Below are 14759 nucleotides of genomic sequence, written 5' to 3'. Positions count from 1 at the left end.
TGTGTGCCAGCTTACCTGATATGGCATACAAATTTGAGTGCTGGTGCTCCAAGTCCAGGCGAGTGCTGTGATTTTTCCCACGAAAGCTGGCAGGCAGCGTCAGCGAGATATGCCTAAGGAAGAGAGATGGGAAACGGAGATGACGTTACTACAGAGTAGAAGATACTGCTGCCATCAGCTCGCTCTTGCCGGACGATTCTGGTCAGGTTAAGCAGCAAACATCAATTTTAACATTGCTTGTAAAAGCCGGAGCGGGCCCCAGATACCAGGAGGAGACTGAGGTGGCAATTCAGCCATTAGAACCAAGGGTGGCTCAGCTGCTTTACCTGCTCCTCAGTCCAGCTGCGAGCGAGACAGGCTACACCCCGGCGCAAGCCCTCTCCGTCCCGCTGAACACCGGACTCAGCCAACAACCAAAGCGCTACAGAGGCAGTCATCCACCCTCCGGCAGGACACGGCAGCTCCTCGTGAGCCAGCACCGGGGGACAGCCTGCGCGGTGGCTGGAGAGCACAATCCCCCTTCTGCAAGCACAAGTCTCAACATAAGGCATCGAGAGCGCGCCCGAACACCCCCTGGGACTCAACCGCGTTTCCTTCAAGGCAGAAAACGCTAACAGCAAGTGCTTTGGATTTATCCGTGCCAAAAAATTCTGAGTATGTTCATAAATAAGATCTTTGAAACTCTCTTGATGACTAAGGCCTGCTCCAAACCTCCCCAGAGCCTGCTGCACGCTCCCATGCTCCCTGAGGCAGGGGGTGACGCACATGCGGAGCTCCCCTACGCCCGCCCCGAGAAAAGGGAAGCCAAATCTCACTCGTCACCTCTAGCTGCAGCAGTGCACGACGCTCTCCCTCCCAACAACGCCCTGCCCAGCATTCCTGCAGCAGAGAGATATTTTTCCATCTTCCATTAAACCTTCCTAGAAATAGGAAAAAGCGGAGCTCATGGAAGTGAAGTTGAAACTATTTTCAGTGGATCAGAGCTTATTAAAAGGAAAACCCAGCACACGGCAAGCCTGGACAAGGCTAGGAGACGAGGTGGGCGACCTTCCCAGGAACACGTGGTGTGGGAGGGTGGGATGCGGCACCCAGCAAGCCCTGCTCTCGTCAGGCCCTAGGGCCGGGGAGGGGGCTGCCCACAAAGCTGCTCTGCACCAGCCTCTGGCACTGTGGATGGACGTGACAGCCCTTCGGGCAGGGCACCGACAGCCCGTGCCAGCTCCCCCGCCCGGCGGGACACAGCCCAGGAAAGCTGCCCGGGCACAGGAGTGCTGGGGCTCAGGAGAGCCTGAGCAAGGCTGCTCACCACGGCGGACACGGCTCTGCCTCTGCCGTCACACTGCCCGTCCCGTCTGGCCAGCGCGGCTGCCAGCCAGCCACGGAGCTCCACCAAGAAGTCTGCCGTGAGAAAAGACTTTTTGCTAGTAACCGTTATTGATAGCCCACAGATTCCTATGCTTTGATGAGAGATTCGGGCTTTTCCCTTTTAATTCAAATCTGTATTTTTCTAATGCTGATCCCAGGTCTGTGTGAATTTTTATAAAATGTTATCATTAATCTTCTGGATCCTGTTGCCATATGTAATGAAGATGCTCCCTCTTCATAGAGAGGCTTAGCGTAGCATGAGAGCAGAGGCAGCAGCTACCATTTCACAGGAGCGAGAGCTACCGGACGCGGCAAGACCCTTGGCATCGCCCTCCTGCCAGAAAATCCAGGCGGCCTTTGTGTCCCCCCACAAACGCCCCATCTGTGAGAAAGGGCCCTGTGTATTCTCCAGCAGAGCCTCAAATCCACATTCTTAGCTAGCAGGTTTTATCTATCGAGCAAATCATCTGGAAATTATCTGCCTTTAAAAACAAGACACATTTTGTGAAGAACTATGTATTTTTAGACCTTGATGCAGCTGATGGTGAACAGCACAGATAAAATAAGAAAAAGCAAACATCAGTTTGAGTTTGCTTGTGCTTCCCAAAGCTATTTCTAACCAAAAAAAGATGGTGTGAAAATATTTTCGAATTTGGCTAACAGTTTGCTGTTTAAAACACAATCCATATGAGACTCTTTGCAAGCAGAGGCAGGTTTGTCATGAACACACTTTAAAACAGAAGACCACTGCCTGTGGGCATTACACGCTTTTCATTTGTTTTTTAATAGCAGTATCCAAAAATACTTTCTGAGGCACCAAAACAGCTAACAAAAAGACTTTTGAATTTCTCTTGCTTGTATGAGGGACCGCATTCTACATCTCAAACAAAACAGCAGGAATTGTTTTGGAAGTAAACAAAGCCGATCTTAAAAAGCCCATTTCTGAGCAGAGTGAGAGAGAAAAGCCCATTTCTACCAGCTTCTGCTGCAGGAGAGGCTGACCTTCTTCCCCCTGGACAGCCCTTTTCCACAACCCCCCACCCAGCCGGCTGGACCACCGCAGGCTGCGAGGGAGGTGACGAGCATGCCTTTGGCCAGAGGGCCGAGGAGACAGTCCCGCAGGCGGCTCGTGGCGGGTGCTGCGTAAGCACCACAAAGGAGCCGTTACGGAGCAGCCTTCCCGTAAAGCTCCGAATCCTTAGTTTGCAAAAAACTTTCTGAACCAAGTCCCCAGTTGCCACAAGCGTGCATGGCAGCTCACGCAAGCACCAGCCTTCACGAGCGCCATATGCTGAAGCGGTGCGCACGTTCCACGCGTGTAATTAAAATGAATTGCTCGCCGTCCGAGGGACTGTGACCACACACGCACAAATACGGCGGGAGAAGATGACGTATCCAGACCTCGCTGCCTAACTCCACAGGGTATCCCGCTTGCTCTCCATTTCAGACGTAACAACGTTAAAAGACATACTGAGGTATTCTCTCGCAGCAGAGGGAATCACAAATGCTAAGTGAGGGGACGCGACCTGCTCTCAGTGGGCTGGCACTCCTGCAACCGCTCGTGGGGCTCGTGCGCTGAAGGTGCCAGTTCAGCTGCTGCCGACACCGGCCTGCCAGCACCGGGGGGCTTGAACGCGGGCTGTTACAAGGGCATTTGGAAACGATGGCCCGCGTCCCCCCCTCCATGGCCACTTTCCATCTCTGAAGTAGGATGAACGGGCATTTCATCACTCCCACCGAGCTGCACCGAGGAGAGCCAGGTCTCTCCAAGGAGAACATTTAGCTGCAAGACCACAAGACAGAGGGCAGTAACTGCTAGAAGGAGATCAGCTCTCCCCTTCCCCCTTCCCTTTTTTAAAAGCATGACATTGTAGGGAAAAATGGGAAACAAAGTCTAATTTATTTTAAATTAATGCAAACTTTGGCCAGGATCAATATAACTTATACCTACTAAGTTGATTGCATAATGCATTTTCCTTATGCGTTGTGAAAGCCAAATCATTTTGCATTGTAGAAGACAAAAAAAAAAAAAACCCCAACCAAAAAAAAAAAAAAAAGAGAGGCTGCCATTGAAAAGCAAGAAAATCCCAATTACAAAGTCCCCAAGTTCCTAAACACATATCGTGAAAGTATGTGCAGCTCTGCGGCATATGGCAAATCAATTACTAGTTTAAATTTTAAAACAAAAACATGGTAAATGTGTTGCAGAAATAATCAAGAACAACGGTTTGGTTTAGATTACAGCGGCCACTAGAGTTTTGAATACAATTAATCATCATTCCAGGCAATGGGAAGCCATATTGACACTTATTCCTAATTTGAATATTTAATTAGGGTGAAGTTCTTCATCAAATTATCACAGAACTGGGAGGAAAGCCTAAAAGATTTAAACAATTACTACTTTAACCCTTCGCCAACTGCTCACCTGTGAGCACAAGAATCTTTTCCCTGTTCTACAAAGCAAGAACATGCTCAGGCAACACAAAAAGACAATATTTAGAAGACACAACACGTACCCTGGGAACGTACAGGGACATTTGGCATCGTGCAGGGCTCCTTCAGAGACACCAGACTGACGCAGGCTTCTGACTACCTGCGCTCCTCGACCTTTATCAGAGCAAAGCTTTCAGGCCAGATCTCTATTTCAGCATCGAGTATGGTTCCTACTAGGGCTTTTGTGTTGGTGGCTTTTTGTTGTTATTTTGTTGGGGTTTTGCTTTTGGGGGGTTTTTTTGGTTGGTTGGTTTTTTTGTTGGTTTGGGTTTTTTTGGGTTTTTGTTTGTTTGTTTGTTTTTAAACTGAAGAGCCTGTCCAGAATCATCCGCCAGGTTCACGTGCCGAGGGACAAAACCCTCTTCTGGGGGATACGGAAGCAGGCACCCACTGGCTGACCCGGCGCAGCCGCCCGGTCCTGCCCGCCCTGCACGGGAGGTTTCCCAGCCCCTGCCCGGCATCGGGAGCTCACGGGACAGGGCCAGACCCCAGCGCTGCTCCGGAACCGCTGCACCTCCCGCCACACCGTGGGCATCCTCCCTCCGCACAGCTCTGCCTCGGATCGCTCAAACATCCCTTTACGTGCTGTATTAATCCATATAAGAAAATCTCTTTTAATGAGGAGTGATATAGTTATGAACTCTCTAGAGCCATAATTAGAGCAAACTAATTGAAGTTGTGTTTTGACACACTTTCCAAATTCACGGGTACTGCATGACATATTCACAACACTACTGCTGCACAGCCATGGCGACAGCAAAATCATTAGGCTAATAACGCTTATTTGCATTCTTATCATGCCAGCAGCATGCCGTTAAATACCGCTTCAACCAGTGCTCGTTTACTCTGAAAGTTTCCACTGAAAGATATTAACAGTAATTATTAGTACTTTAGTGGAATCTCTAATGTTAAGGAATGGCAACTCACATTAACTATCCCCATGCCAATTATTTTCCTTTTGAACTGTCACAAAAAGTAGCTTTCTTCCTCCCCGCCGAATGAAAGCAACGAGGCAGATTTGGTGCTGCCGGGAAGGACGGACGAACGCCTGCCCCAGCAAGGCCAGCCGTCAGGGCTCCAGCCTGCTCCCTCCAACACTGAAGTCAAAACCACACTGTTCCAGCACTGGTTAAATATGAAAAATATTTTTCCCCAGCATACGATAATTTCCATGCAATTTAGGATGAAACAACTGCAACAGCACAGTTCAGGACAGGGTAGATTTAATTACTCTCAACTTCAGTTTTTCTTTTAGTCATTAAATCTAGGGAACAAGTCTACAATACGACAGCGACAGAAGCAGCACGTCACGAGAGAGATCCTTCACATGCTAGCAAAGGCGGTTTGAGGTCTGTGCACATTATGGCCACTTTTTGAATGTTTTTGGAGAGAAACTCGCAGAAAACAGGCCCAGGAATGCCCGACAGTTCCAAATCAGTTATTAATAACTGTCTGCAGGAAGGTGATGAACTGCTTTTGAAGTTAGGGGGCAAGTACTCATAAAAAGTAACAAAGGATCATAGGGGGAAATGCCAGATATCAAACGATGCTTCATAATTCATATAAAAATATCAACAATGCACAGCAAGAGAACAACGGTATGTTTTTGCTTTCCAACTGGATTGGATGAGCATGGTAGAGAAATCAGGCAAAACTTTTAAGAACTGCCCCACGTTATCAAATATATTAGAAGCCATACTGCATGCTGCAGACTGGAATTGTCCTGTTCTTTGATGTACCACTGTCATGACTTCAATTTATTTTAAACGAACTTAAGAAGAGTGCTGCAAAAACTGCAGTCTCATGGGAATACCTTCAAATAAAAAGAATTGTATCTTCCATAATCAATGGATTATGCAAAGACCATGTCTCATGAAGAACTGAGGACAGAACAATTAAATTCCAAGCTGTAGAAAGCTGAAATCACACCGACAAGAAATTAATATCAGGCTGTAGCTCTCAAGAAACGTAATCCAACTTGAAAGCTTTGCCTATGGAGGGAGGAAAAATCCTATTTCTAAGAAACGAGCTGCTGGAGTTTCACTGACAGACATCAGAGGACCTCTCAGCAACTGCTCACTCCACCAGAATGCATTTTCCAAACTGCAGTTTACAGACAACGCCATAGCAGATATCTATGGCTCCGGCGGTGTCCAGAATCCCATCTAGAGTATTTTTCACAGTCCTTAACTTTTACTGTGCTCAGGCATTGCGATGCCAGAACACCTACCTCATACTCCAAAGAACTGCAATGAAAAACAAAACTGTGAGGCAAGAATCACCTCGGGTAATGGACTTCATTCCAGACAATCTATTCTAATCGTGTAAACCAAATATTTAAATACTTTCTAAAACCTCCATGACCCTTTCCCTAAAACAAGCAACATATGGGCTTTGCAAGCATTTCATCTCATTCCAAGCTACTAAAACATCCTGTTTCCCAAAAATCAATGAGAGCTGGTGGTGCCAGATTCAGATTTTATAAAAGCCCAAATGCATGAGAGAATGAAAAAGGGAGTGAGTGATTCTTTCCACTTTTAGATTTACCCATTTAATTTTCCCAGCTGTAGAAAGGGAAGAAGGCCTGTCTGCAGCACACGTACTCAATGCACTACATGCAGCATGGCTCTGCGTATCCCCGTCCCGAAACAACCACGCCTCAAAGACACGGGAAAATGATGTTGCGCTATTCCGTCAAAACTAAAGCAATCACCAGCTGAACCGAACAAACCCCGATGATGCTAACAAGGGAGCATGATCTACTGCAGACCAGCAACCCAAAGCGTAAGGCTTAATGCAGAATGGAGCTCCTGCAGCTTCCTCTATACAGGGATTAATTTAGATCAGAGGACTTAAGTAACCAGGATAGAACAGCTGCCAAACAATAGAAAAAAACCAGCAAGTTTAATTTACACTGCTTGAAAGTCTGAGCTGTAGCCCATTAAACTGTTATAGGCAGAGGACTGCATCAAAGAACTAAGACCTCATACTGTAAGCATGAAGTGCTTATGAAGTGGTTGTCTTAGATGAGCAGTGCGGAGTCTCTGGAGGCTGCAGCGGGAAGAGCGCAGCTTTCCACATCCTTCACTAGCTACTCTCCAGAGTCAGGAGTTTTCAGATAATGAAGCAGTAGGGAAAAATTGCCAAACAGCAGAAATACTCCAAAAAGATAAATTACACACGGTGTAAGCTTCCTCGGTTAGGATTTTAAATTCTGTCAAATTAATCAGCACAACAAAGCCTGGGCTCGCACGTCCGACGAGAAGCATACTGACGAGGGGAGCCCCTTGCCGGGGGCCGGGTGCGGAGGGGGGCTGCCGCCCAGGCAGACCCGCAGTGCCAGGGTGCTGCAGGCACAGCCCAGCCCGCGGGGAGCAGCGACGCCTCCCCTGCAAAACCTGTTAAACAAATATTCCACATAAAGACTCATTTGGGAAGAGCACGTTGTCAGCACTTTGCCAGTAATAAATAATGACAGTCCAAACACTTTACTAAAAGCAATAAACTCAAGAAGTGTTTTGGAAAATGGTGAAAGTGATTGATTTAAAGAAGGAAATATCTGAACACAACCACATGCACTTCAGGGTGAAAGCACAGATTACAAATCAACAGTGGCAGAGATCATATTAAATAGCAGACAACACAGAAGTTTTAGGGAAAAAACGCTCAATTCCCCTGCAGGGCTTATTTAACAACCGAGTATATCGCTCCTCTGAATGAATACCTTCGGTTTGTACTTAATGACCCTACGCTACACCCTAAAGAAAATATGCCTCCAGGAATATTACTATACCAGGAACAGGGCTCTATAAAGAAAAATGATTCTAAGGATATCGAACCCTCTTCACTCAGAGCACTCCCCAAATTTTTCAATGCATCCTCAAAGTCAGCTAAATCAATCAAACTTCTTCTAACTACAGTTAACGTCTGTCTCTCGGCTGCTGCAAGGGATTCTTGTGCCTGGAAACCACTCATATTGTTTAAACATTTTTTCCTAATCATCATTTTCTACCACTAAAACATACTGGACTGTGACCAATTTTTGCACGTCTTCATCCAGCCGAGTTGGATGCAAGCCATACGGTCAGTGCAGTTTCATAACAAATTCCTTATGGGAAACAGACTCTGGATAAATGTATGCCAGCACCCCTTACCCACTCAAACAAACCATCACGTTCAGATTTGCACAGCGTACATGCATCACGGACGTTTCATCCTTAAATTTTGCTTCTTACCGTACCCCCTGGAATGGGGCTATGGAAACACTTCCTCCAAGCTTTAGCTTATTGTTTCAATCTCTTTTTTTTTTAATCCACAGCTACTGTGATGCGAACCCAGCCCTTGTACCATTCTTGGCCTCTTGTGGGGTACATAATTTAAGAACTAGGAATATTGTGCTGTATTTCACAATACCACTGATTGGAGCATTCAAGCCAAAGAATACGTTTTATTAGTTGTAAATCAGAAGGTAGTTTTACTTTAGAGCTCTTTTAATGAAACAGATTAGAAAATGCAATTCCATCAAGAAGGAAGCATTTTGTAGAAAGGATCAGGCTGTCAAGAGATCCCACTGGCAACGTTTCTCAGAGCAGTTTCCAGTGAAACCAGAAACATCCCTCCCCAAGTACTCCTTCTTTGGTAGCATCTGGTTCAGATGAGGGACTTTAAGGTAGACCCCCACCACTCTGCGAAAGCACGCTGGCCATCAGGCTACCAGCGGTATCTGCCCCCAGTCCACGGCAGCTTTCTGAAGTCTTGGCTTTGTTCCCCACCAGAGCAGAAAAGCACTGAAACCCTGGAACTTTTCCTCTACAGACTCTCCATAAAATCTATTTTAAATGTCTTAAAGAAAAAATTAAGGTAGTTATTTATAAATAATATTGTTGCTACTTAAAAAATAGGGAAGGTAAAAGGCTTCCCACTTCCCTTCACTTAACCCACTGCACAGAGTAAGACTGGCTTATCATCAGACCAAGTTCAGGTCTCCAACATACCGGCTTGCTGGTGCTGCTTTATTAGCTGCCACCTATTGCACATCATCAGCCTCCAGCAGAAAGCCACACACTGATCACTTTCCGAGCTTACACGACAAAGTTCAAACACCATTAATAAATCAATTTGAAAAATCAGACTTCTCTGCCTAGAAAGGAAATTCTTACATTCCTTAACATTAAACTCCGCTGGGAGCAGAGGAACAGGAGCAAATAATTTCCCTTTTCTAGGGAGGGATAGCTTAACTATTTAAAAGGTAATTGGGAGCACAGGAGGAAAATTTACACATCCTGCTCTTATTTCAGGGGTTTAAGTAGAGCAGTTGTTATCTTATCATCAAAACCAGAGCAGCGCTTCCCTGGTGCAATACTCCTGCCAGATCGGTATTTCAAGACCCGAGCACTTGGTGGCACAGACCAATGGTGCCGAGAGCACGGCAAGGGCGCGCGGGGAGGGACGGCTGCCAGCCACGCTGCAGACCCACAGCTGCGAGGGGTGTGAGCTGCAGCACAAATGAGCTGTTTCTGTAGCTTATTAGCCATGCGGCTCAGGCAGGAGCTACAAGCACAGCAGACGTATGCTGGGGCCCCGGCTCTGGCGTGGCGCACAGCCCCTCTCCCTGCAGAAGCCCGGACCCTGAGGAGGAGGCAGGCAGCACGGAGGGGTGCACACGCTGCTCTGTCCCTGGGCATTGCTCCCGGGCTGGGGCAGAGCCCCTGCAGGCAGAGCCCAGAGGGACCGCAGCCTCCCCTGGAACAGACCAGCGCCGTGGCCGCGCTGGTGCTGCCGCAGGGGCTGGCACCCGGCCTGGGGTCCCCTCCAGCCGGGGCGGTACGGAGCACCCGTGGCCTTTTCCAGCTGGGCCCCACCTCCAGCACCAGCAGCCTGGTCCCTTGCCGGCCCACGGTGGGCATTTCGTACTGCCCGGCTGGACACAGACCCCCCGCGCCCAGGGAGGCTTTGCCTGGCTCCCCATGGCCACGACAGGCTGCCACACTCCAGATCACCCCACGCTCGCCGCCTGTGGCCTCTCAGGCCAGCCCGGCCATGTCGCCTTGCTAACCAGGAGAAAACCGTGCCCTTTCGATCCGACTGGCTTGTGCCAGCTTCGGCTGTCCCCGTTGCTGCGCGCACGGGAGCGGGCAGCCACGCTGCATCAGCAGCGTGCCGCTCTCGGGGAAGCAACCATCCCTCTCCTGATCCTCTCTCCATCTGGCTCTGCAAACTGGTGCCTCCTTCTGCCGATGCCCAGATCGTGCCCGGCTGCACCAGGAGCCCCGGGTGCAAGAAACCTGACCGAGGTGCTCGGCATTCCCGACTGCCATGCCACCACGACAGCAACTCCCTCCCGAGCTGCAACGCTCCCCCGCCACTGGCCTCTCCCGGCCAGGCCAGGCGTCCCGCCAGCTCTGCCGCCTCTCCGGGTCACCAGGCACGCCTGGAGGTGCAGCACTCGGGGCCGACACTGTTTCTCTCACCCATGTGCCTTTCTGGTCAGTCCAGGGCCCAAACGACCGACTCACGGCTCTGCCTCCTGGACAGCAGCAGGCACCATGAGCCCCACCCAGACTTGCAGCTTGGGCTTACCCCCTGCCCCAGGACTGGCCTGCCCTGCCCCACCTCTGTGGTTCTCAATTAGAACAGCCATGGAGACGTGCCACAGGCATCCCAGGAAGGCAGCCGGAGTTCTGCCCTTCTGAACCAAAACGCTGAGTGCCCAGCCATGCTAACGCATGATATGAATACAAGTGGATTGCAGCAAGATCTTCCTTCTCCCTGGTAAGCCATTAACCTTTCAGATGACAGCCCTGCAAACTAAATGACTGAACGATTCCCAGGGTCAGCGCGAATCTACATTTTCAAAACCTGACATCAACAAGTAAAAGTTGTGACTGAATCCTGGTCTCTCCGAGAGGAAGATTAAACGCCTGTGACACATCATCTGCAATCAGAGTGCTCCATTTCCCAAAGTATCCATCACAGATTGATAACATCCACGCAAAAAGTTAAGTGCAATTATGACTGTCAGTGTAAAACACACTTCAGCAGCACTGACTGACATCTTGCTTGCAGCTGACAAATTGTGAGAGGGCTGTTTGAATGACGGTGGTAGACACTCCTGCAGCACCTCGGGAAGGGATGCGAAATGCACTCCCGAACCACAGAAGTCACACGGGCTCACAGAGCACCACGGCTGTGATGGGAGCCATTGCGTAGGCAGCCGCAAGGCAAAATGGTTCAAGGTTGGCTCTGCGTGCATTCACAGAAGTCAGGGACTTGCTCCCAAAAGGCTGGAGCCGGACTTGCGAAGATAAGGTCACGCACAAATCCTGCTCTAGCCTACTCCAACAGAGCTTGAGGCACAGAGGGACTTAGCCCCAAGACACTGCTCGAATGCTCATGACGTGTGCTTTTCTCCAAGTCCCCAGCCCATGCACTGGGAACCGCCAAATCACAGGCTGGGTGAAGCAAAAGTGTGCAAAAGGCCAGGTGAGTTACCTGTTACTAGCACCTCTTTTGAGGGAGGATTACCTTCCTGTTCCCCAGGACGATGCCACCATGCAGCACCGGAGAGCGCAGGCCTTGAACACAGAGCACAGCTACTGAGGAAAGTTACATTAAACTCCCACTGGTGACTCAAGTCAACAAAAGCAGTTCAGCAGCAGCAGCCTTCTAGGATGGGAAACTGCAAGTGCATTTCTCCAGGCTGCCATTAGTGCCAAGAAGCTGTCGCAGAATTTGGAGAGAAAAGACAGTAAAGCAGCTTGATGCCTTGCACAATGGCACGGCTGTGCTCCACAGCACAGCATGCCACCCTCAACTGGGATGGCGAGGCCTGCCGTTAGAGACCATTAAGCCAGATGCCTGCAGTAGGAAACACCAAGGAGAAGAAATGGCTGAAAAATAACATATGCAGTCCAGCACGAATATCAAACAAAGCCTCCCCTTGTGCAGTTCTGACTGCGAGCCATAACCCCGCGACACAAGCAGCGGAAGCAGCATTGCTGACGTGCAGCAAGCTGTGGAGGTCAAACCTCTGACACATGACAAAACTCTGATGTGCCACCATCCACTGCCATCAGTAACTCACATCATGGATCAGAGGAGGAAACATGGCTGGTGCAGAAATAAACACCTCCCACAGTAAAAAGTCCTTTCATTCTGCTGTGCAGAAGCTCACTGGTGTGTTTTACTGGTTTAGTTTATATCCAGTGTTAGCAATTGTTCTGAAGCACCCAAGCGTACCCTCTTGACTTAAAATTATTTTATAATGCTAGACAGCATTATAAGAGAATAGCTTAAATACCTGACCAGCCTAACAGCAGAATCTCCACAGTGCGCTCTATTCGGCACTGCTCACCAATTTTTTCTTAGCACTCATGGCAGCATCAGAATAACTCGCTGCTGTTCCTGTCAGGATATATCCACACGGAATAAAACAGCAAACTGGCTACCAGTGTAATCTCATCTCTCTATGGTGACGTAAAAATAAGAGGTTACTTGTGACTACAATCTTCTACAAACATTAAGTGTTGAGTAACTTACCACATTGCTGATAAAGTATTAGAAAAGGCTTTCAAGTAGTATGTGTTCCCCGTAATAATGAAATATTTGCAGGATGCACCTTTATATACATTTCTATTTCTTAAAAAATATATTGGATAATAAATAATCAGCGTAAAAAAAACAGACATGAAAGATGCTTTGAATGATCAGGCTGGTGGTGTAAAAGTTACCTGTAAATCACACACAGGGCATGAGAATGGAGCTGGCTACAGACAGGTGGTTTTTACTAGGAGGCATTAATGTAACATTCAATTATTCCACTGCATGCTGGCTGTTTTAACTCAGCCAAATTAGAATACATTTTATATTGACTATTTTGACATTTGCTTTATTTGGCAAGTAAAACAAAACTGATCCAATTTCCTTGCAGCCATTGTAAACCATAAACTGTACAACAAGAGGTTATAAAATATATAAGCCTTGTAAACACTTCTTTTCAGACTGTCGCTGATGCTCTGAGCTCTAATTTTGGCCCTGTTCCCAATAGCTCTGACGCTGCTCTGCAGCCTTCCCTGCTCTGCCATAAAGTGACCCTTCCACACTTAGTGATTAAAGACCGCCATTGACATTCTCTTGCTATGATAATTTTTTCTCTTTATTGTGGAAATCTGCCCAGGCAGAAATATTCTTGCAGACAGAAAATGAAGATCTGTGCTCTAAAATCAAGACATCTTTTTCTCTGATCTCACATGGCCTGTGCTATCATGTAGCTTATGTCCAGCGGAGCTTCAAAACAACAGATCAGCTCCCGGTGGGACAGGCTGAAATCTCCAGAAGAGTGCTGGCTTTTCATCTCATATGCCTCCATCTCTGTTTGAGAAGCAAGACAGCATCTCTGCCTGCAGCACACTTGACAGTACAGGACAGCAAGCAGTGTGCCACGGCATGGCAGGCGACTGAGCAAACTCTCAGTGAAAGAAACGCCCAAACGCTTTGGAGAGTTCAAAGAGCCACTGCAAGACAGTAGATTTAAGTCTGGGTGACGGGTGAAGGCTCAAATGTACACACCTGCCTTAAAAAGATACCCGATAGCTTTTTCGGGAACAGTTTACAGCAGTTTAAAAGCATCACTCTCTGAAATGACCTCTAAATCAAGACTCGGAAGGACACGAGTATTTTCCACCCATACAATACAATGACCTTTGTCTACAAACCAATGCCCCTGGAATTCCCCTCTGCTGTCTCCTCTGAAATTCTAGCTCTCAACAGTTATTGTAATACTGTAAATGTATCTGCAGTATACCAAATGCCTAGTGAAAAATACATGTTTGCTTAATTAAGCAAAAGCCCAAAGGGACCCATAGAGAACATGCTGTCCCCTGGCAATAGCCTGGCCCGGAGTTCAGGCGATGAGCCTCATCAGTAGGAGCCCATCTCACACTGGATGCTGTGCTTTCACAGCAAATGCCAGGCTTATAAAGTACTCAGTTTATAACCTCTGTCTGGGTTGGTTTGTTGCTTAACACCACTCTGTTTTGCCCAGAGAAACCCAGCAAGTAAGCTGTCAATACAGGACTATGATTATATCCAAGTATACACACAAGTGCATACATTTATACACACGCACACAAATATTGTCTATAACACAGGGAAAACCACCTGGACAGACACTGTGCCAGCGTCTGCCCAGAAGCGCTGCTCCTGTCAGTCACTGCAGGATGAGCAGTCTGCTCTGCATGCTCAATGTCAGCTGCGAGACTGGAGCACCAGCAGCCGGGTCAAAGAAAATAAAAACAGGGCCAGTACTTCAAACTGTGAGTAGACTGATTCTAGAGAATAAGCAAAACTTGTCTCCACGTGCATTAAAGTCTGTATGAATGCATCTCCCTCCCTTTGGTCAAGGAGAGAAATCGGCTTGGCTACGGTTCCGGCCCACCCTCCAGGGGTGACGGACGTGTTGGAAATGACAACATCCTGCACAGTTTAAAGCAAAGAAAAGGTGTAGTTTGCTGCTTCCCTTCCCCTGCAGGCTTTTTCTTTCTTCTGACTTCTTCACCCATATGTCTTTGTATAAAGACAGCCAAAGGAACTTCCAGTAGGCAAATACTTGAAAGAATGACACATTCACTCATTATCAGATCATGCCATGTAATCGTTCATACTGATGTGGTGCCCTGGTCTTGATTCCGCCAGGCAAGGTTACTAACAATACACCATGCAGCATCAAGCAGAAGGGGCTTGAAAGCAGAAAACTTACCTCGGCAGGTTAGGAGCTGGTGTCGAAGATGGTACTTGGGAAGGAGGAGTTGCAGGCTGTGAAGATTCGTGGTTGCGTGGAACTCTGCCCATCCGGTACCAAATGCCCATGTTGTTCAACTCCCTGTGTAACCAACACAGAAGAC

General features: G+C 48.0%; 1 protein-coding gene across 9 annotated transcripts in view; it reads right to left on the bottom strand.

The window, feature by feature from the left end:
* MVB12B (multivesicular body subunit 12B) overlaps positions 1–14759 on the bottom strand; it is a 75383-nt gene that overhangs the window by 38798 nt on the left and 21826 nt on the right. For all 9 annotated transcript variants that reach the window (XM_075519857.1, XM_075519861.1, XM_075519853.1 and 6 more), the window contains 2 exons: positions 14615–14737; positions 16–113 (listed from right to left, as the gene is read on the bottom strand). In XM_075519857.1, the coding sequence (XP_075375972.1) occupies positions 16–113; positions 14615–14737 (221 nt within the window). The remainder of the gene's footprint in view (positions 1–15; positions 114–14614; positions 14738–14759) is intronic.

The sequence above is a fragment of the Mycteria americana genome, chromosome 17 (genome assembly GCF_035582795.1).
Source record: "Mycteria americana isolate JAX WOST 10 ecotype Jacksonville Zoo and Gardens chromosome 17, USCA_MyAme_1.0, whole genome shotgun sequence".
Classification (NCBI taxonomy): Eukaryota; Metazoa; Chordata; class Aves; order Ciconiiformes; family Ciconiidae; genus Mycteria; species Mycteria americana.
This window is presented reverse-complemented; position numbering and strand designations above follow the sequence as displayed.